Source organism: Leucopleurus acutus (assembly GCF_964270905.1).
Source record: "Leucopleurus acutus genome assembly, chromosome: 10".
Taxonomy (NCBI): domain Eukaryota; kingdom Metazoa; phylum Chordata; class Mammalia; order Artiodactyla; family Delphinidae; genus Leucopleurus; species Leucopleurus acutus.
In genome coordinates this window covers 82,849,090-82,871,970 of record NC_139153.1, presented here as the reverse complement: position 1 = coordinate 82,871,970, position 22,881 = coordinate 82,849,090, and the positions used below count along the sequence as shown (strand labels likewise).

Here is a 22,881-nt window from a genome sequence, read left to right as displayed (position 1 = left end):
ACGTCCTGTCCTCTGCTCTCCAGTCCTCTGCTCTCCACCTCCACCAGCTGGGCAGGTCTTTTTCCAAAGGTCTTTAGCCAGTCTTTTTGGCACAGTGGTCACCGCTGTCTTAGCTCACAGGGAGACGATGTCCAGGTAGCCCCGGGCTGTGAGCTGGGATGGACTCTCCCTTCCTTGAGTCTCCCTGCTGCCCCCAGCACCATGTGTGTGTGGGGTGGAGTGAGGACTGGGGGTGAGGCTATTTCTCTGGAAGAGAGGAATTCCTTTAACCACCTCCCCTCTCTCCTTTTCTCTTTTCTCTTTCTTCCAGGTGTATTTGAGTTATACCATACCTGTAAGGACAGGAAAACACCGAAAACATAAGCATAGTTTACCAGCAAAATAGAGAGCTGACACCTGTGTACTTATCATCCAGGTGAAAAACAGAGCCTCTACCAGCGCCCAGGCCAGAAGCCCCTGAGCCTCTCCCCACACAGACCCCACCCTCCCCGCACCCGTGTCCACTGAGTGAGCCGCCCTGCCCCCTCCTCTCTCGTTCCTCCCCCTCCGCTCCTGTTGGCCTCCGTCCCCTAATGTCACTGTTTCCTTCCTCTCCTCACTTCTCCAGGAGCCTCCCCATCTTCATAGGCAGATATCTTAGGGGATCTCCTCCCCCTCCCCTCCCCCTCCCCCCCTTCTACCCCATTCTAGGGATGGAGGTTCCAGAGTTGATTCCCTAGAGGAAGAGTCTATAACCCTGTCAGCAACTGCAAGAAGTGACAAGGACTTGGGGTTCAAGGTCCCACCCGTGGAGACTGAGGACACCCAGTATGTTTGTGGGGTCCACCCTGGACTTGGGAACCAGCTGTTAAAGGCCTTGAAATCTGATCCTCCCTGAGGCCTTAGTCCTTGGTGGTTTGATGGGGAGGAAAAGGTCCGTGTCAGCATGTATTCTGAGTAACAGTTCAGACTTTGAACTTGACACTGGATGAACTCCAACTTCTGTGCGCAGCACTGACCCACTGCTAGGAGCCCAGGGAAACCCTGGGCAGGTGTTTTGTAAGGGGGTCAAAGGCGAGCTCAGGTCTCCTGTCATCAGCGACTGTGGCCACACGGGGACGCCACCACTCCGCCCTCTCCTATTCAGCACAGGGAAGGGAGAGGATGGGCTGTGGTCTGAGTCCGACAGAGATGGCTGCCCTGGAGGCTGGTCAGCAATCAGGGGATGAAGATGCTGCCTGAGCAGCTCTGGGGTCGGGCTCGGGGATGCGGCGGGGATTAGAGGGGAGGAGAGCCCTGGAGCCCTGCCTTGTGTCTGAGGTTTCCATCTTTCCTCTCCACAACCCATCTCTCCGACTCATTGATGAAAACACTCTGGAAAACTCAAAGTCGATTATTATTTCACTCCCTGTTCGTTTCTGGCAGATAAATATATATTTTTTCATTTTAGTGTAGTTTGAGATTCACAAAAACAGTAGCAGAGTTAGTAGAGAGTTCCTGTAACTCCCACGCTCAGTCTCCCTGTGGTAATATCTTATATCACCATCATACATTTGTCACAGCTAATGAAGCAATGTTGATACATTATTACTAAACTCCAGAATTTATTTGGACTTCATTCGTTTTTCCTTTTCCTGATCTACGATCCTATCAAAGACACATTGTGTTAAGTCCCAATCATGTCTCCTTCAGGCTCCTGTGGCTGTGACAGTCTCTCAGAGGTCCCTTGTGTTTGATGGCCTTGATGTTTTCGAGTACTGCTCAGGGATACTGTAGAATGTCCCTCTATTCAAGTTGGTTGACTGGGGCAAAGTATTTTGGGGAAGAAGACGACAGAGATGAAGTGACGTTCTCCACACAACAAGGGTGTATACTCTCCACTTGATAATCAGTAATAAGTTCACCTCATCACCCAGCTAAGGTACATTTCCCAGGTCTCTCCTTGTGAACTTCTATTTTTACTTCCCCACTTTCTGCACTGTAGCCTTTAGAAGGAAGTCACTACGTGCAGCCCACACTTGAGGGGCGCTCTGCTATAAACTTTGGTGTGCCGGGGTTTGTGCATATATAAGTTTTCAGATGAGTTGCATGAGGACTAGAGCGCTCAGTAGACTGGATGGAGGGTCTCTGTGCAGCTTTATAAGAAACTGCTGACCATCATTTCTAGGGGCTGTGCTGCTTCGTATTCCTGCCCCAGTGAGTGAGGGTTTCTGTCGCTCCACATCCTGGACAGCACTTGGTATCACCAGTTCTTGGATTCTACCTATTCTAATAGGTGTGATGATACATCATTTTTTTAAATTTACATTTCCTAATAATATATGATGTTGAGCATCTTTTCATATGCTGGTCCATGGATAGATCTTCCTGAAGAGGTGTGTGTTCAGACTTCCCTTCATTTTTAAATTGTTTTCATATTATTGAGTTTAAGCGTTCTATGTGTATTCTAAAACAAGTCCTTCATCACATACGTGAATTTGCAAATAATTTCTCCCAGTCTGTGGCCTGAGCTCTTTCACTGACATAACAGTATTAATTAATGCATAGATATATTTGGGGAGAAGGAAAATGAGAATTTCCCAACTGCAGTGGTTTCCAAGTAGAGGACTTGGGCAAATGGGGGACGAGAGGGAGAACATAAATTATTTATTTTGTATACCCTTGAGTACCTTTTCAGTCCCCTTCTGTGTAGGTAAATATGCTTTCAAAAATTACATTAAAATCCCTTGCACTTGTAAAACACCTGACACATCCTCTTCAGATCGTGCATTAGGACACATATTCTCTACTTTGGCACCCAAAGTCTTTTAACTGAGCTATTCTGCCACAGAAATTCCATTACTGGAAAAGATGGGCTGGATTGTAAGGAGAATTCTGCTCACTGAAAGTAGCTGAAAATGCCATGTAAAATATAAAAACTATCTTAGAAGCATCAAAGAGGTGACAAGGTCCTAATAAGTGACCACACTGAAAAAAGAAGGGAAAAATCCTGCTTGGCCTCCAAAGAAAACTCGGTCCTGAGAAAAGGAGAAAAGGCTGTGTGAGTTCACTGCCCAGAGCTCAGGCACAGAGCCCGGCACGTCCAGCTCTGGGCCCACAGCTCTTCATTTTTTCTGCCCACTTGCCTTCCTTTTAAAAATTTAAACAAAGCTTTTGAATTCTTATTATGATGTATATGTGTAACGTATAATATAGGATATAATGTATGTTCACTGTAAAGCAAGTAATAAAGTGTCGAAAGTGATAAATGACAAAGTAAAAAGAATGTAATCCTCACATTTGCAGATAGTTTGTTGCATTTTTCTTTCGTTTCTTATACATCCTTCTGTTGTTGCCCAAGAGCTGGAAATTTCTCTCAGCTGAACAGCCCAGACCTCAGTGGCCCCCACCCTGCACTCTGTAGACGCCATTTCCATTCAGCTCACTCTCACACCCCTGAGAGGGCGATTTCTCATTTCCTCCTTTCCCCTCAGACCCCTCCACTCATCCCTCACTCCCTGTTGGTAATGATGAGCTTTTTTTTTTCACTCAGAAAAAAAAAGCACTCGGGTGAGAATTACATCCTCCTCGTCCACTATTCCCACATCTGCACCTGTATCTCACCTTCCCACCAGTGATGATGGATGGTCCCCTACTGTCTACGCCTGCCCCTCAGCGTGGGTACAGGATCCGACTCCATCCTCCCCTGTGTCATCAGTTTCCCACTCTCTACTGCTCCTTCATCCCTGCCTACAAACATGCTGCAATTCCTCCCATTAAAATTAATCAAACAAAAATAAATAAATCAAAACAAAATCCTCCCATAAACATCCACCACTCTGTGTACAGTTTCCTCCCAACTACTGCTCCATTTCTATGACTCTTCTTAACAGAACAATTCCTAAGGCCAAAGGCCATTGTCTCATCTACTAGGTTGTCTTTTTATTTTGAGCTAATGGATATGTGTACATAGTTTTAAAAAGCAAAATACTTCTACAAGACTTGATATCTAGACCGATGTCCCCAATCTTCCATGTCCCCCTTCTCTTGAATCTCAGAGAGATGCTCTTTTAGTTCTTAAGCTGATTCTCTAATTGTTTCTTCTGTCTCTAAAATGCATACCTTTAATACTCCTTTGCTTTCAGTTTTATGTATCATCTTTAGTTAATTGGTTTTTCTTTCACACACCCCTGTCTTTCCAAAATAGTTATAACTTATAATTATACTATCTATCAGTTTTGTAAGTTTGATTAGCTCAGTGTATAATATTTGCCTTATGATGATGACGCAAACGATAGTCACAAGTGAGCATTTAATAGACTACGATTACTTTTCTTGAATGGATATTTAAGATTTCGCTGGAATAAATAATATCTTACTTTGGTTGTACTCATTTTTTTTTTTTTTTTTTTTTAGTTTATTTGCCTGCTTTGGGTCTTCATTGCTGCATATGGGCTTTCTCTAGTTGCAGCGAGCGGGGCTACTCTTTGTTGCGGTGCGCGGGCTTCTCATTGCGGTGGCTTCTCTTGTTGCGGAGCATGGGCTCTAGGTGCGCGGGCTTCAGTGGTTGCAGCAGGCGGGCTCAGTAGTTGTGGCTCACGGGCTTAGTTGCTCCACAGCACGTGGGATCTTCCCGGACCAGGGCTCAAACCCTTGTCCCCTGCACTGGCAGGAGGATTCTTAACCACTTGACCACCAGGGAAGCCCCATTTTGTACTCATTTTAAATCATTCTAAAACTCTGTGCAGAATCTAAGCCTTTCTGAATACATTCAAGCACATCGGATATTCCACCAACTTCACCTCTTTGCACAGACTCTCCCACAGCCCTCTGTGCTGCCACACGGAGACTGGTTCCCTGCACACCTGGGGCAGGGATGACGTCCCGGATCTCCTTCTCCTCATTCTGGGCAGCCCTCTGCCTCTCTCTCCTACTGTATAATTTTACAAGGCTTCCCTGTTGCCTGGATCCCATGTTTCCCTGCTGTTGGTTTTCTCCATCATTTCCCCCGCACTTTGTCTATCAGTAACCTGAAGAAGGGAACATGGAAAGGAAAACATTGTAACTCTGAAATGTCTTAGGCTACCCTAGGACTTACTCTCATCTTGACTCAATATAGAACTCTGTGTTGGAAATACTGATTTTTTTCCTTAGAATTCAGAAGGTGTTGCTTCACTGTCTTTTAGCCTCCAGGCCCATGTTTTTTGCCTCTTGAAGTTTTCAAGGTCTCTCTTCTTTTCCATCCTTTCTGCAATTTCACTGTGATGTTTCTTAGTGTCGGTTTGTTTTCATCTACTGCAGTAAGAGTTTGCTTAGGCCATTCCAGATGTAAATTTTTGTCTGTAAACTCCGAGAGGTTTCCTTGAAAATAATTTTTTATTATTTCCGACTCTCCCTTATTTTTGAAACTTGTATTGCTTACTCGCTGGAATCTCTTGATTGACAGAGGAATATTCTAATAGGTCTTCTCTCCTCCTTGCCATTATTACTTTTCTATTCCTATTACTTACTGTGAGTATGACTGTAATTTTTCAATTCATCTACTGAATTATACACTTCTATGACATTATTTTTAATTTCAAAGAGCCCTTTTTGGTTCTATGATTTTATATAATTGTATAGAATTCTGTTTTTGTTTTATATACCATATAACTTTTACATCTTTCAAATATTATTGCTAACAGTGGTAGGGGAGCTGTCAGGTCTCTTGGTTATCTACTTTCATGATATCATGAACTTCTTCCTCACAGCACTTAGCTCAGTAGTGATTTACATTTATCTTTGTCATTTCTGTCCATCTCCCTCACCACAGTGCCTGTCGCACATCACCCAGGTCCTAACTGTTGTTCTTCATTTTTTCTCCAGTGTCTCCAGATCCTGATTGAAAGTGGCCTTGAAATATACACTCCTTAACCTCTCTGAGTCTCCACTTCTGTGTCTCCTCTCTCTGAGTCTCTCTCTCTGTGTCTATACAAAGGCATCACACGTTGGGTGCCTCATGGGTTTGCTTTTTGTTTTAATTAATTTATTTATTTATTTATTGGCGGCACCAGGTCTTCATTGTGGCACGCGGGATCTAGTTCCCTGACCAGGGTTCGAACCTGGGCCCCTGCATTAGGAGCTTGGAGTCTTAGCCTCTGGACCACCAGGGAAGTCCCCTCGTGGGTTTGCTTTGAGGAATAAATTTGACCCACTATGTAAATCACATGGCATTATTGCTTTAATTCTTATTAAGTGTTCCTCTATTCATAGTTACCATCATTACAATGACTATAGCATTTAGCTTGTTTCCATTCTTTGCTTTTATAAACCACAATTCAAGAACATCCTTGAATATATATTTTTGAGAACATGTGTGATTATCTTCGCAGGATAAATTTCTGAAAGAGAAATTTCTGTCATAATGTAGACATATTGAAGGCAACCCTCCTACACTGTTGGTGGGAATGTAAATCGGTACATCCACTAGGGAGAACAGTATGGAGGTTGATTAAAAAAGTAAACATACAAGTACCATGTGACCCAGCTATCCCAATCCTGGGCCTAGATCCGGAGAAAACCGTAGTTTTAAAAGACACGGGCACCCCAACGATCATGGCAGCACTATGTACAATAGCCAAGACATGGAAGCAACCTAAGTGTATAAGGACAGATGAATGCATAATGAAGATAGGATACATATACACAATGGAATATTACTCAGCCATAAAAAGGATGAAATAATGCCATTTCCAGCCACAAGGAAAGAAGCGAAACAGGAAAAGACAAGTATCCTATGATATCACTTACAGGTGGAATCTAAAAATGGATACAAATGAACTTCTTTACAAAAGAGAAACAGCCTCACAGACTTAGAAAAGAAACTTAAGGTTACCAAAAGGGAAAGGTGGTGGGCAGGGAAAAATGAGCAGGTTGAGATGGACATGTACACAATATTATTTATAAAATAATCAACAAGGACCCACTGTATAGCTCAAGGAACCCTACTTAACACTCCATGATAACCTATATGGGAAGAGAACCCAAAAAAGGACATATATACGTCTATGCATAAGTGAGTCAAGTTGCTGTACACCTAAGAAAACAAAACACCCCGCAACATTGTAAATTACCTATACACCAATACAAAATAAATAAATTTTTTAATGTAAATATAATGAAATTGAGACATTCTGCATAGTGACCTTTAAAATTTTTGTACCAGTTTTCAATCCCATCAATCTTTATGACAGTATATTCTCCCTAAATTCCTGTCAATACTCTCCTCATACTATTATCTTTGACAAGATGATAGATTTTAATTTATTCCCACTTCTTATTCCACATTTGCATTTTTCTTTACATTTATTTGTTATATATTTGCTTGACATTTGCATTTCTTATTTTCCAAATTGTTTTCTAATACACTTTAATTATGTTTTGTTTGGGATTTAGTTATTTTAAACACTGAATTCAGGAAGGACAAAGCAGCCTCCAACATCAGAAGCTGGTCTGACGTTTACCTTAGGCCTCAGCGTTGCCAGAAGCTGGGCTGGTGCTCACCACGCAGCTGTGTTCTTCTCCTGTTGGACATATGTCACCTCACAGAACATCAACATCAGACAAGGACACCTGAGACCATGATACAGTGTGAAAAAACAAGACCACAACATCATTTTCTCCAAGCACAGACCAAACAAGGCAGCACTATGCACCTCACAATGTATCAAACCTCTCCCTGTGCTGATACCAGCAACCACGGCTTCTTTCCAATCACAGCTGCATCCTCACTCTAGTCTTTCCTCCTTACAGGGAAGATTCACTGACATGCCCAGTCACAGAATTGGCCCCACTTCCTGACAATACCCAATCTAGAGTGAGCCCCTCCTCCATACACCCTCCTCCAAATCACCCAACCAGAGCCCACTTCCTGTATATGTTCTATCTGGATAGGTGTTCTATCTAACACCTCACACTAAGACACCGTGGTCCCCGATGGTGTGTCATCTCCCTCGCTGCATCCAGTAATAAATCCAACTTGTTTGCCCACAGATTTTCTCCTGGTGGTCTTTGGCTGAAAAACATTGCTACCTGTTTGTCAATGTTTTTGTCTTTGAGTTTGATAGGGGCATGTGTTTGTATCTTTGTGAATGTCTGGTTGACATAAAGAAAATTTATGATTTTTTAGTGGTTTTTCATCTTTGGGTCATACAACTCTTCATTCCCCAAATGTAAAAAACTCAAGTATTTTTTTGTCTAGGAGAGAGGGGTCCAAGGGTGAAGGGAAACAGAATTGATTGAATTTGGGGGGAACGAATAGCAGGAGAAGTCAGTAAAGAATTCTAAGCTGGTGGATTCTAAGGTTTACATCTCCTGCTTTATCGTTTCACAAGTATGTACAGGTCCTGCAAGGTATTTGATATATGCTGTGTTCAGTGAATACTTTCTCTTGGGCTAAGTGAAGACTTCAGTGTTTGCTTATATTTACCAGGTTAATGAAAAGAACAGCAAGAGCTCAAGGTTATAAAGACAAGAATTAGCTCCAGCGATGGGCAGTCTTGAACACATATGACCTTAAGGTGATAAACCACGGTGTCCTTAATGTCTGAACACTCTAGTTGTTAAAATACATGTTAATGAAACTTTCTGCGCATGCTGCATTTTAAGGATATATCTAAGACCCACATAGACAAATCCATGATTTCCATATGAAGGTTATTTTAATATGCATCAACTTATGAGTCACACAGTATCTTTTTGGGGGAAGAGACTGGAAATTAAGAACATTATAGATATGTAATGCCCAATAGGCTAGCTACTAGCCACATATTTAATGTTATTTAAACTAAATAACATTAAGGTGTTCAGCAGAGTAGCCACTTCTGAGGTGCTAAAGAGCGACCTGTAGCTAGTGGCTACCTGATTTTGACAGTACAGATATAGAACAATTCCTTCACCACAGAACATTCTATTGGACAGGACTGCTCTTCATGTTTTCTGGGCCTCAAGTCAGATATACTGGACTCATGAAAGGGCCAATATTATTTCTCTTAGAGATGATGTCAGATTTCTGTCTGGGATATGAATACATACTTAGCTGGTGTGTAAAAAACCAAACTAGGTTATGAGTGGGTATGGTACCTTCAGGCACAAACTGTTTCCAGGTCCAAACGGGAAACACCTGTCCCCCTACCTCCCTTCCCGGACTGAGGACACTCTCTGGGATCAATTTCCAAGGGGTAAGTTCTCTCCTAGAGGAGCCCTGGGGGCAGGGCCCTCAGCTAAGTGTGGGGAGGCAGGGAGTCCAGCTCAGGGAGAGGGATTCTCCAAAACGAAGAGGAGGCAAAGGCAAGGGTCAGTTAAGAGATTTTCCCAGGTTTATTCGAACAGCAGTTCTCAGAGTGTGATCTGTGGAACCCTTGAAGTCACGGAGACCCTTTCATGAGATCCATGAGGTGAAACCTACTTTCATAGCATTACTAAGATATTATTTGACTTTCCATTATGTTGACATTTGCTTTGAGGTATAACTTAGCAGTAATGGAGACTACTGTAGCAAACTGCAATATAATTATTTTCACCACAACTTACTTGCAGAAAAAAAAAGCAGGTTTGCTTTAAAACATTCTGGTTGATGCATTACAAATTTTTATCTTTCCTTAATAAGCTATAATGGAAAAGAAAATGAATGTATATACACATGTATAGCTGAATCTCTTTGCTGTATAACAGAAATTAACACAACATTGTAAACCAACTATACCTCATTAAATAAACTTTAAAAAATACATTAAAATTCTTTTGTTTCCTAAATTATCCTTAGATCCACTTTTTCTTTTTTTGGGGCCACGCCCCACAGCATGTGGGATCTTAGTTCCCTGAACAGGGATTGAACCCTTGAACCCAGGCCATGGCAGTGACAGCTCTGAGTCCTAACCACTGGACGGCCAGGGAACTCCCTTAAATCCACATTTTAAAAGTACCTTCTAAGATGACATGAGAAGTACCCATCAAGCCCTTCTGCTACATTCCAAAGTACTATGTCCCAAGGAAAATAATTTGTGTGACCTGAACTACCCTCCTCTTCATGGAATACAATGTTTACTTGAAAGAATGAATGACACTGGAAGATCTATATAACTTAGTGAAACAACGTATTACTTCTTTAAAATCTTACCTTAGTCCAAGAGACATTCAATGTGCAAAATAGGGTTATGGAGTTTAACGTAACAGAATAGGAAATAGTTAATAATATTGTTTCAGGTCCACTCTGAAAATAACCTTTGAGAAACTACCACTTGTGTAGTTTTCGTTTTGTATCAAAGACTAACATCCATGACTGTCTGAAAAGGTTTTTGAAAATACTACTCCTACATATGTGTGGGCCTGTTTATTTTCATAGACTTCAATCAAAAGAACGGATTCATTGAAGAAGCAAACATGAACATCCAGGGGTCTTCTAATGAGACAGACAAGAAACAGAGAGACTTGCAAAAATATAAAAATCTAAAAGCTCCACTTTTCCCACTACCGTGTGTATTTTGGGAAGCAGTTATTTTTCATATTAAATCATGGGTTATTAATATTATTCTAAATAAATTAATTTAAAATTTTAAACTTTATTATTTCTACTTTGGAAAGTACAGACAGAAGTATCCACATAAAATTATCTGTGGGGTCGTCACTAGTTTGTAAGACTGTATAAATATTCTGACCACAATGCTGTGAAAATCGCTGACTACACAGTCCCTGGGCCAGGACTCAGGGAGACACTGTGACAAAGCTCTCGGTGCAGGAGGGGAGGGATCAGGCAGAGTCCCAGGTCCCGGGAGGGGCAGGCTCTCAGGCTCTCAGGGTGTCAGGCGGTCTCTGGGGCGGGGACGCTCCGCGGGGGGGATTCCCAGTCTCCCGGAGTTTCACTTTCTCTCTCACAACCTGTGTCGGGCCCTCCTGCCTGGACACTCGTGACGCGACCCCACTTCTCACTCCCATTGCGTGTCCGGTTTCTGGAGAAGCCAATCAGCGTCCCCGCGGTTCCCGGTTATAAAGTCTCCACCGACCCGCCGCACGCAGTTTCTCCTCAGACGCCGAGGTTGTGGGTCATGGCGCCGCGAACCCTCCTCCTGCTCCTCACGGGGGCCCTGGCTCTGACCGAGACCTGGGCGGGTGAGTGCGGGGTCGGGAGGGAACGGCCTCTGCGGGGAGGAGCGAGGAGACCCCGGGGGTCGGGGGTCAGGACTCCCAGGGAAGGAGCCACGCCGCCGCCCCCGGTCCAGACCCGCCCCCTCACCCCGGTCCCCGCCTGTCCCTCCCTTGCTTCCCGCCCCCTCTTCTTTCCCCCCGGGGTGCCGGCCCTTCTCCGACCTCCACACCTTTTCCGTCTCACGAGCCCCTCGCCCCCTCCCCCCTGCCGGCCCCGTCACCTGGGACCCGGGGACCCGCGGCGGGAGGAGGGTCGGACCGGCTCTCACCCCTCCCCGCCCCCAGGCTCCCACTCCCTGAGGTATTTCTACACCGGGGTGTCCCGGCCCGGCCGCGGGGAGCCCCGCTTCATCGTCGTCGGCTACGTGGACGACACGCAGTTCGTGCGGTTCGACAGCGACGCCCCGAATCCGAGGATGGAGCCGCGGGCGCCGTGGGTGGAGCAGGAGGGGCCGGAGTACTGGGATCGGGAGACGCGGAACTGCAAGGACGCCGCACAGATTTACCGAGTGGACCTGAACAAGCTGCGCGGCTACTACAACCAGAGCGAGGCCGGTGAGCGACGCGGGCCCGGGTCCGGGTCACGACCCCCATCCCCAGGGACGGGACGGCGTCGCCCCGAGTCTCCGGGTCCGAGGGTCACCCCAACATTGCGGGACCCGCCCGGCCCCGCGACTCGGGAGGAAACGGCGGGACTTTACTCGGTTTCATTTTCAGTTTGGGTTTAATCGCTGCGGCTGGTCGGGGCGGGGTCAGGGTCTCACACCCTCCAGGAGATGTACGGCTGCGACGTGGGGCCGGACGGTCGCCTCCTCCGCGGGTACAGACAGGACGCCTACGACGGCGCCGATTACATCGCCCTGAACGAGGACCTGCGCTCCTGGACCGCGGCCGACGCGGCGGCTCAGATCACCAAGCGCAAGTGGGACGGGACCGATTATGCGGAGCAACTAAGGAACTACCTGGAGGGCACCTGCGTGGAGGGGCTCCTCAGATACCTGGAGAACGGGAAGGACACGCTGCAGCGCGCAGGTACGAGGGGCCGCGGGGCCTCCCTGGTGTCCCCTCGGGCTGGAGCTGACTTCCCACAAGGGGAGGAAATGGGGTCCCTGTGGGAACACCGCCCCAACTTCTTGTCGGGAGAGGGAGGAATCCGCCCAAGTTTTCATATTCTGTACAAGACAGTGACTCCCCCGTGGCCTCACTTCTCTGAAAGACAGTGAAGGAATCCAGTCTCTTTGGGGAAGAAGCAGGAAGCCATCCCTGAAATAACTGACCAGCGGCGCCCTTTGACCCTGACCCCCATCTTGTGAACCGTGACTTTCTCTCTCAAGCGTGTTCTCAGCCTAAGAACATCTTAGGAGGCCTGACTCCAGCTTTTCTGAGGCATTCAGCCTCCACCAAAGTCAGGACCATTGCTCTGTATTCTCCCCTTTACATGGAGCCTCCTACCTTGGCTTTCATCCTTATCATAGAACTTGACAAGGACTGGGAGATCTTCCCAGACCCTGGAGTCCAGGCTGGTGTCTGGTGTTTTTGCTGCTTCTTTTCAAACCTGTTGTGCTGTTCATTCTCAGGATGGTCACATGATGCTGCTTCAGTGGCCCATGAAGGTAACACTAAGTGTGAATTTTCTGATTCTTCCTCCTCAGACTCTCCAAAGACACACGTGACCCACCACCCCATCTCTGACCGTGAGGTCACCCTGAGGTGCTGGGCCCTGGGCTTCTACCCTAAGGAGATCTCACTGACCTGGCAGCGTGATGGGGAGGATCAGACCCAGGACATGGAGCTTGTGGAGACCAGGCCTTCAGGGGACAGAACCTTCCAGAAGTGGGCGGCCCTGGTGGTGCCTTCTGGAGAGGAGCAGAGATACACGTGCCATGTGCAGCATGAGGGGCTTCAGGAGCCCCTCACCCTGAGATGGGGTAAGGAGGGACACGTGGGGTGGAGCTTCCTCTCAGATAAAGCAGGAGCCCTTCTGGACACGTTCAGCAAGGTCGGGATTCGTGCCTGAGGTCAGGGCCCCTTCCCTTTCCTCCACAGAACCTCCTCAGCCCACCATCGCCATCATAGGCCTCATTGTTGGCCTGGTTCTCTTGGTGGTCACTGGAGCCATGGTGGCTGGAGCTGTGATCTGGAGGAAGAAGCACTCAGGTAGGGAAGGGGGGAGGGATCTGAGTTTTCTTGTCTCACTGGGGGTTTCAAGCCCAGGTGGAAGCTTGCCTGCGTGTGTATTGGGCAGCACCATTCAGAGACATTGCTTGTCAGTCTGCAGACTGGCAGTTATCGTTTTGTAAAGCACGTGTGGAAATGAAAGACAGGTTTTTTCACCTTCATAATTCCAGTTGGGGACCAGGTTACCAGCACTTGAAGGTCAGAGAGGGAAGGTTCCTGCTGAGGACGGACCCCCAGGAGGGAAGAAGTTGATCCAGTCCCCGCACATCTCCTTTCTTCATGTTCCTGATCCTATCATGGGTTTTGGTCAACAGTTCTGGAAAGTTCTCTGTGGTCCAGGACTAGGGGGTTCCTCTAGGATCTCACAACTCAGTCTTCTCCCTGGCCTCTCACGTGATGTTTTCTTCTTACAGGTGAAAAAGGGGGGAGCTACACTCAGGCTGCAAGTAAGTGTGCAGGGGCTGTGATTCCTGAGACGCTTGTGAAGGTGCAGACAAGAGGCCATGGCGGGGGGCTCACCCTCCTAAAGTTCCTTCTCTAGTTTCTCTCCTGTGGGTTCTGACCACATCCTGGTTTTGTTCTCCCCCAGACAGTGACAGTGCTCAGGGCTCTGATGTGTCTCTCATGGATCCTAAAGGTGAGACCCTGGAGGGCCTAGATTGGGAGAGATGTTGGGGCGGAGGAGATGCCCCGGGTGGTGGGGATCCTTGAATGGGACATTTGAGCATGTAGGGGGCTGTTGGGAAGGTCAGCACTTATATGACTGACCTGAATTTGTTCATGATTATTTTCTTTCACAGTGTGAGACAGCAGCCTCGTGGGACTGAGTGATGCACGGTCCCACTTCTGTGGCTTCAGATCCCGTGACTCCTCTTTCTGCAGCTGCATCTGAATGTGTCTGTGTTTCTCGTAGCATAATGTGAGGAGATGGGGAGACTGGCCCTCCCCTGCCCACCACGACCCCTCCCCACCCTGATCTGTGTTCTCTTCCCTGATCCACTTGCCTGTTCCAGCAGAGGCAGGGCTGGGCCACCTCCATCCCTGTCTTAACTTCGTGGTGCACTGAGTAATAATGTCTTATCTTGCCTGTTGGAAATAAAATCTGTATATGAATTTTGTTGTTTCTAATTCCTGCCATGAGGCGTTGATGGGATAATAAAGGAAAGGATTCTTAAAGTTTGAGAGAGAAAATAAATGGAAGCGCTGAGAACCTTCCAGAATCTGTGTGCTTGCTGTGCTCTGTCTGATGCAGGTGGGACAGGAGGTGGCGGTGAGGAGCTGAGTGTGGACGTGGCCTGTGCCCACTCCGTGCTCACTGCATCGTGGGCTTTGATGGGGTCACTGCTCTGCCAGGTCATCTGCTCTGTTCCTTTGTCCTCGTCACTTCAGTAGAACCTTGTCCCACGAGGACCTGTGATCTCAGAGGCTCAGAAATCAGCTGGGCCTCGTACTGTCTCCAGGACTGTGGGCAGCAAGGGCTTCCTGTAACCAGGTAGCCTTGGCTCGGGCCTTGCTCCCATCCTCGGACCCTGTCTTTATCGTGCGTGTTTATTTTTTGCTTATTTAGTTGTTGTTGTCGTTGGAATAATGACTTGTTTTTCACGTGCACAGTTTGGTCTCATTCTTCTCTGGGTGTCCCCATCTCTGACAGCAGCCGGAGTCATTTTGCCTGTCTTGTCCCCACAAGTCCAAGGGGGCCCTGCACCCAGGATTCTCAGTAGTATCAAGAGAGCAATTTTCAGCCTCATCCAGCTCTTGCCCTCCTTCTAGAGATGTCTGCTGGATTCTTCTTTCCAACTTTTCCCCATCTTTTAAAAGGAACCAGATTCTGGAATTAGCAAACAGAAGGGACCCAATATGAGATGAGAGAGTCAATGTCTCTCATCTTGACTTAATTCTTGCTGGATTTCTCTCTTCTCTGCAGCCTGGCCCCTCTTCTGCCCTTAGATCTTCTAAGCCTATTGCTGACTCCAATCCAAACTGATGGATTTAGAAAGCAGAGTCTAACAGAGTCAGGGTATGTTGGAATATAGGATGCATAAGTGCAGGATATTCTTTTCTGAAGCGAGAAGGAGCATGGTGTGTGGTGTGCAGACTGATTGGTGTGGGAGGGAGGGGAGATCAGCCCTTCTGAGAAAAGTACAGGCGGCATTGATGTCATTGCAAATGGATGTTGTGCTGTAGCTGCCACAAGACAGCATGTGGCCTGAGGTCACGTTAATAAAGACACTGTCTCTAGAATAGGGAGGTGCTCTACACTGATCATTCATTCAATTGATATTTTTGTGTGCCAAATACATGACACACTATTTTTGCATCTAGGAAACGTCAGGGAACTAAGAACAGACAAAACTTGTCAGCCATGTGGAGTATATGCTCTAGGGGAAAGGGCAGAGAGTGCACTATGAAACTAGTGTGTGAGGGAAGTGTTTACATTAAAAGTTGGTAAGTGCTTTGAGGAAGGTGACCCAGCGTGTAAGTGTGTGGGGACAGGGATGATGTCTCTTTTACTAGGGCCGTCATTGTGGGCCTGATTGAGAAGGTGACCTTTGAGTAGAGATGTGAAGGACATGAAGGTATGTCCACAAGGATGTCTGGGGCAAGTTCTCTCCAGGCAGGGGAGCCTCCAGTGCCAGTGCACTAGGGCAGGAGAGTGCCTGTGTGTTCAAGGAAGAGTGAGGAGGCCATCATGGCTGGAGGAGAGAGGAATTGAGATGAGATGCAGTGTCCGGACAGATCATATAGACCTAGACAATATTAGAAGGGTTTTGATTTTGAGTAAGATGCGGAGTTTACATGATGGTTTGAACAGAAGATTGACCTGGTGTGACTACTCTCTAGAAACATCTGGCTGCTGGGCAGAATCAGGAGGTGAAGGGCAAGATATTCCATAGAGGAAACTGTAGGAAATGGTGCAGTGTCCAGGCTGGAGATACTGGTGCTTGTCTGGGGTGTGAGCAGGGAAAGTAATAGTAACTGACTGGATTCTGGATATATTCTGAAAATGGCGTTTTACAGCAATTCCTAATGGATGAAATCTGGGTTATAAGAAAGCAGAATGAAGGAAGACCCCAAATTTTGAGATTTGCAAGTAGACATATGGGGCATTTTCCGCAGAAATGGGGAGACTCTGGAAGCAGCATATTTGAGGAGGCGGCAGCATTGGCATTCGGTTTAGGAAAGTGCAAACTGAGTCTGGGGTTCAGGTGAGATGACTTGGCTGGAGAAATAGTTGGAGGAGGTGACACCCTATAAATGAGGTTTAAAGCTTTGAGAACAGATGAGGTCACCAGGGGAGAATTGGCTACAGATGAGGAAGGACAAGGACTGAACCCTGGACCCCCCAGCGCTATGCGATCTGATCAGACCACACACCCGAGCAGACCACACGGTTCTGAACACCGAGTCTAGACGGCAAAGAGACCAGGGGGTCCCGATCTTCCTGTGCACCACCTGCACACCTCAGGTGGAAGGGAGCGTGAGAATCTGCATTTTAAACAAGTTTGGTGCTGATGCTGCTGGTCTTCAGATCACACATTTCGTAGCAGCAATGTAGACCAGGATTCCCACGTGGCTGTGCATCAGCCTCACCTGTAGGGCTTGTTCATAAGGGATTCCTGGACCTCATGCCCACATTCTGAGATGGTGGGTCGGGGAAGAGGCTGAGTACTTTGTCAGAATCCCTACAAGCAGTCCTGAGGCTCAGGCAGATTGGGATCCACTGAGGTCAGGGATCAGAGAGTAATCAGGGTGGGGAGGGGTTTTAAATCCACACTGAAATGTTTCTTCCCTGGGAAGAAAAAGGCAGGACATTTTCTGGGAGACACATGTTTTCTCTACCATGCAGTATAGCCAGGTGGAAAATTTAAGAAGCAGTTATCCACTCAGCATAAAGAAAAGCTTTTGAGTTCTAAGAGGGTAGACCTAAATTTTCTCCACACACACGAAAAAGGTGATTATGGGGCATGATACAGTTGGAAGCTAATGCCACAGTGGTAATTATTTTGCAATATAAAGTGTATGAAGTCAACAAGTTGCATACCATAAACTTACTTAATATTGTAGATCAATCATATCTCAATAAAGCAGCGGGGAAGAGTCTCTGAATCCCTGCTCTCTCAGAGTTTCGCTATATGGTATTCTCATGCAATTCTTTATGGGCAAAGAAGGGTTTCAAATTGTTCTAAATGGCACGAGAGAGAGAGAGAGAGGGCGGGAAAGAGAGATTGATTGTAGTTTTGTTTTATTTCAGGAAAAAGCCACAGAACAGCCCTGAGACTACACAGCCAGGAACAGAATCCACAATCCCACCCAGGTCGGGTCCCACAGAGGAACCCCTGCCCCTGCAGGTGGGCACAGATGCCACTTTTCACAGCACTGTCAACCCTGATGCTGGACAGTGCGCCCTGCGACTCGTCCTGCTGTCTCTGCTGCTCCTGACAACTGGATGACCCTACTGCTGCCTCTGCCACATGTGCCAAAGCATTCAGCACAGTTCCAACCTCTCTGTGTCACCACGTCCTGAGTCAGAGTCCAGCATGGGGTCACCTGCCTGGTGGAGCCTCAGGCTGTTTCAACTTGCCAGAATGTTTGGAAGCAGGTTTTTCTCTCCTATGGAAGGAGGTGGTCTCTACCTCCTACCAAGATCTTCAAGTTTGAAATTCCCCTAACTTGGGAACAGGGTACAGATTCTAGGGGTGGAGGTTGAAGGTGAGGAAGGGAAAAAGAATGACAAATTTCTATTTTTGCAGCAGTGATCTAGACGAGAACTTGACCTGGTACATTGTAAGCAGTCAGGTTGGATGGATGAGTAAGTAATAAATGACATCTTTCAACTTCTTCTGTGATGTTCTGTTATGGGGTCCAGCTTCTGTCTACTCCAGTTTATACTCAGATAAGCAGAGTGCATTTTTCAATAATGAAATGATTACTCAAAATGTCCTCTCCCTACCTTTGTCTCTTTCTAAGCTTCAAAAAACAAGATCTATAAGTCTTCATGGGATCCATACATAAACACTGACATTTTATACTGTTTCATATTTCTTTGTACATGCACATCTTCTTGGGGAAAGTATCCATATCACTTATCAGTTTACATGTGATCCCCACAAAAGTCTTTAAAAAGTATCAGTACTAGTTTAGACACCAAGTTACTCAATCTCTGGTCCATGAGGAACTAATGATCCAACTGTCTTAGCAGATCCAATGACATGATATACATGCTCATCTTTTTCTTGGCAATTACCAGTCTGGGACAAGATAAAGGTAGAAGTTTACTTGCTTACACTCACTTTCAATGTCTGTATTGAGGTGAGAGCAAACATTTCACAAACCAGCACTGGCTCACACAAGTGATAAAGAATCATTGGTTTGGGTGGACTTGTATTCTCGCACCTACCATGGTGCCAGATAAATAGCAGGAGTGAAAAAATAGGTCATGGAGACTCCATTCCCAGTACCGCGATAGAACTTGTTTTAAGGCTGCCTCTTCCAGTGAAAACAAATAATAAAGTATAAAAAGCTTCCATAAGTACAGTATCAAGAGAATAATTGTTTAGGCCAAAATATAAACGTGGGTAATAACCCAGAGGGAAAAGTTGTTTTTATCCTTAGGGCATCATCCAAATCTGGAAAAATCTTACCTTTGGTTTTCTCAAGCTTATGAGCTGTAATTGGAAATGTCACCCAGAGAGCTCATATTGTTGTTTTTGTTTGTTTGTTTGTTTGTTTGTTTTGCGGTACGCGGGCCTCTCACCGCTGTTGCCTCTCTCGTTGCGGAGCACAGGCTCCAGACGCGCAGGCCCAGCGGCCACGGCTCACGGGCCCAGCCACTCCGCGGCACGTGGGATCCTCCCAGACTAGGGCACGAACCCGTGTCCCCTGCATCGGCAGGCGGACTCTCAACCACTGCACCACCAGGGAAGCCCCTCATATTGTTTTTTTTAATCTGTGAAGTAAAAGCTTTTAGTCAGAAAGGCTTAGTGGAATCCCCTGAAAAAGCCTCCCAAGCTCAGCTATGACAGAACATTAAAGACAATATCGTGTCTTGGGACAATGAAGGAAGTTAACGTCATCCTCACAGACTTAAAGGATGCAGGGGTGGTGGTCACATCACGTACCAGTTAACTCACCACTGTGGTTCTTGCGGAAACTGGAAGCATCGTTGTCAATGACAGTGAGACAGCGCTAACGCTCAGCGCTGCTACCTGGCTTTTCATTTCCTACGTTTATGTTTCTACCTACAAAGTTCTCTCTTTAAAAAATCCCCAATTACCTGGAAGATTGGGCCAGTTTTGGGGGAATATAATTTTGATCTGGATTCCTGTGAAGTGAGCCCCAAAACCTTTGACTTCAACTCCTTATTTATTCTGGTCTCTGCATTGCTACCCTCAGCCGTGTGACAGGCCATGTAGTCGGATGGTCCCAAAGTCACCCTGTGGTCGGCAGACTCTAAGTTGGTCCCCGATGTTCCCTCCTCTGGTATCTATGCCCCTGTCTAATACTTTTGGAACATAAGCTGGACCTAGTGACTCATTGGTAACAAATGGAATAGGGGAAGTGATGAATGTATATTTGGGGATCGCCAGGGAAAAATATATGAGGGACCTGGGGTCCGCTGTCTCAGGGCTGGCTGTCCAGGCCTGGCTGGGGAAGCAGAGATTCCCGATGGAACCCAATGACAACCGATGCTGCATTCTCTCCCTACCTGAGGAGTTTCTCCTCTAGATGTCAGCCTCCACAGTCACTGTCATCAGACAGGAGGAGGAGGAGGAAGAGACCACCAGCAGGGATTCTCATCCTGGCTGGAATGTCAAGAGAACTGTCTGTGAAAAGGACAAGAAGGGAAGTGAAGAAACGAAGGCTCCCAAATCTCTAACACCTGGTGACCCAAACGCTCCCCTATCAGACCCCATGGCTAGAAAGATGAGGAGGGTAACCGTCTCCCTGTGCTGCGCCCCCAGCCCTGGCCCAGCTCTCCCTTTCTCCATTTACAATAATGTCCCAGGAGCCCAAGTGGTGACACTGTAAATATACCTCTGCTCATCTTAGAACAGACCACCACAGCCCCACACTCCTGGGAAGTCCTTTTCTCCCGATATGTATTCAGTATGTGCAGCAGAAACCAAATAACAGTGGTCTCACAGGATGGAAGCTTGTGTGTGGCTCCCATGACAGTGAGGCAGGCAGTTCCAGGGCTGCTAGGGTGGCTCTGCACCACGAGGATGTCCAGGCGTCCAGGTCTTCTTGACCTTCCTTCTCTGCTGTCCCTGGGATGTTGCCATTGTTGGCATGACCCAAGGTACCTAAGACCATGTTCATGGTCCATGAACAACCAGGGAAAGCAGGGAAGGAAAAAAGGTTTCTTCCCTTTAAGAGCAAAATTATAAAGTTCACATCTGCTTCATCATATTGGCCAGAACGTAATCAAAAGGATACAAGTAGTGGAGATTGAATGTTTTTTTTTTTTACTTTAATTAATTAATTAATTTAGGCTGCATTGAGTCTTCGTTGCTGGGCTTTCTCTAGTTCTGCTTAGCTGCATTGCAGGGGCTTCTCATTGCAGTGTCTTCTCTTGTTGCGAGAACGGGCTCTAGGCGCACAGGCTTCAGTAGTTGTGGCACACGGGCTTATTTGCTCCGCGGCATGTGGGATCTTCGCCGACCAGGGATCGAACCTGTGTCCATTGCATTGGCAGGCAGATTCTAAACCACTGCGCCATGAGGAAAGTCTCTAATGTGTTTTTATTCTAGGTGACTTTCTCCAGAAAAAGAACTCTATTACTATGGAAGAGAGATGATTTTTGCTATACTTAATTTTTTTTTTTTTTTTTTTTTTTGCGGTACGCGAGCCTCTCACTGTTGTGGCTCTCCCATTGCGGAGCACAGGCTCCGGACACGCAGGCCCAGCGGCCATGGCTCACGGGCCCAGCCGCTCCGCGGCATGTGGGTTGTTCCCAAACCGGGGCACGAACCCGTATCCCCTGCATCGGCAGGCGGACTCTCAACCACTGCGCCACCAGGGAAGCCCTATACTTAAATTTTTTTTAATCACCAGTGGAGAATTGTTATTATCAATATCTTAAGCTGAACCAGATTTATAGTTTAAAAATAGAATAATCTTACAATATATTGCTAATTGATAACAAAATTGCAGATAGAATATGTGATAAATACCACCTGATAAAATGAAATCTCTCTCTATAACACTGTCGAAACTGGTAACAGTTACTGTGTCCAGGGAGGGAATTTGGAAGGGTTTTGGATGGGATGGAGGAGGAAATTTACATTTCACTATATGTCTTCTATGTCATATGATTTTTTTAACTTTATGCATGTATTAGTAAGTTGAAATAAATGTTGAATGACCAAAGAAAACCCCACACTCATTTAGTAATCATTTACTAGGCGGTTACTAGATGTCAGGCCCTGTGCTGGGCCTCAGTGAGTGACACATCAAGGAACTCACGATGGAGTGAAATGACCTGGTAAATGCAACATAGTCTATAATTAGTTGTTGGGGAAACAGCTTCCAGGAGGGAGGGAGCTGATTGAGAGCATACTGTGTGCCGAGTGTGGTGCCCCCTGCCGGGGACATAAAGAAAGCTAAGGTCTATGCCTTGGTGACCTAAATGTCTCACCCCGATGAGGGTCTGTGCCAGTCCATGACTTCCCAGGAGCCCCACTCTTATCCTGTCCCTGTGTGGGACGTGAGCTGAGGAATGGAGAGACGACCTTGGCCCATTTGGTCCAAAAATTAGTGGAAAGGGTTAGTTAGAGAACACAATTTCCTAATGAAACTGAGTAATCAACACGAGAGAAAATCGCTAAGAAATAATCTGGATGAAGGGGAGGAAGCCAACAAACTAGAATCACAAGGAGTGACTCTGGGATCCTGTATGAAAGTAAGATGTGAGGAATAGTGGGAGCCCAGGGTTTGCTGGCAGGATGACACAGGGAAGAAAATGTGGGTGACTTTAGTGACAGCACTTTCCTAGAGGCGTAGGAGGTTTGAAAAGTAAGGGGGCAAATATTCAGAGCAGACCCTCTCAGATTCCCACAGACCTGGAGAGAAACCTTTCCGATGAAAACATTGATTCTTGTATCCAGGTCGGTGCCCAGATAAACACAGGTCAGTTCTGCAGATCATCCTGCCTGCGGCGGACCCACAGTGACAATGACTCTGCAATCCGTGTGTGAACACGGCCAGGGCAGAGTCCTCACTACCTCGTGCTCCTGCTTCTCTGACCTGGAATGTCCCAGTGCAGACAGACTCTGAGAAGCTACCCAAGGATCCCTGCCTCCTGGGGTTCACACCTTGTGGCTCTCCGCCCCTGAGTGTGGGTGGGACCTGTGACTTGCTTCTGACCAATAGAATATGACAACAGGGATGTCACTCCTGAGATTAGATCATAGAAGAGCAAGACCCCATCTTGCTGGCTGACTTTCCACTGTCTTCACTGCTTGCAAGCTCTGAGGAAGGAAGCAGCCGCGTTGGCAAGTCCTACATGGCAAGAAATTAAGGTCAGCCTCCTGTCAACATGCAGCAGAAGTCTGAGGCTGCCAG

General features: G+C 46.6%; 1 protein-coding gene and 1 pseudogene across 2 annotated transcripts in view; both read left to right on the top strand.

Moving 5' to 3' along the window:
- The window catches only part of LOC309967283 (tripartite motif-containing protein 26-like), a 66,215-nt pseudogene that overhangs the window by 38,480 nt on the left and 4,854 nt on the right, over positions 1-22,881 (top strand). The window lies entirely within an intron of this gene.
- On the top strand, positions 11,012-14,541 carry LOC309967285 (BOLA class I histocompatibility antigen, alpha chain BL3-7-like). Its single transcript, XM_082847854.1, has 8 exons — positions 11,012-11,103; positions 11,425-11,694; positions 11,896-12,171; positions 12,792-13,067; positions 13,186-13,296; positions 13,731-13,763; positions 13,907-13,954; positions 14,118-14,541. Exons 1-8 carry the CDS (start codon positions 11,040-11,042, stop codon positions 14,120-14,122), a joined length of 1,083 nt encoding a protein of 360 aa, XP_082703980.1. The 5' UTR covers positions 11,012-11,039; the 3' UTR covers positions 14,123-14,541.

Coding starts and splice junctions, on each gene's coding strand:
- LOC309967285 (XM_082847854.1), top strand. CDS start 11,040: ATGGCGCCGCGAACCCTCCTCCTGCTCCTCACGGGGGCCCTGGCTCTG. Junction 11,695..11,895: donor CTACAACCAGAGCGAGGCCG/GTGAGCGACGCG, acceptor GGGCGGGGTCAG/GGTCTCACACCCTCCAGGAG. Junction 13,764..13,906: donor GAGCTACACTCAGGCTGCAA/GTAAGTGTGCAG, acceptor GTTCTCCCCCAG/ACAGTGACAGTGCTCAGGGC.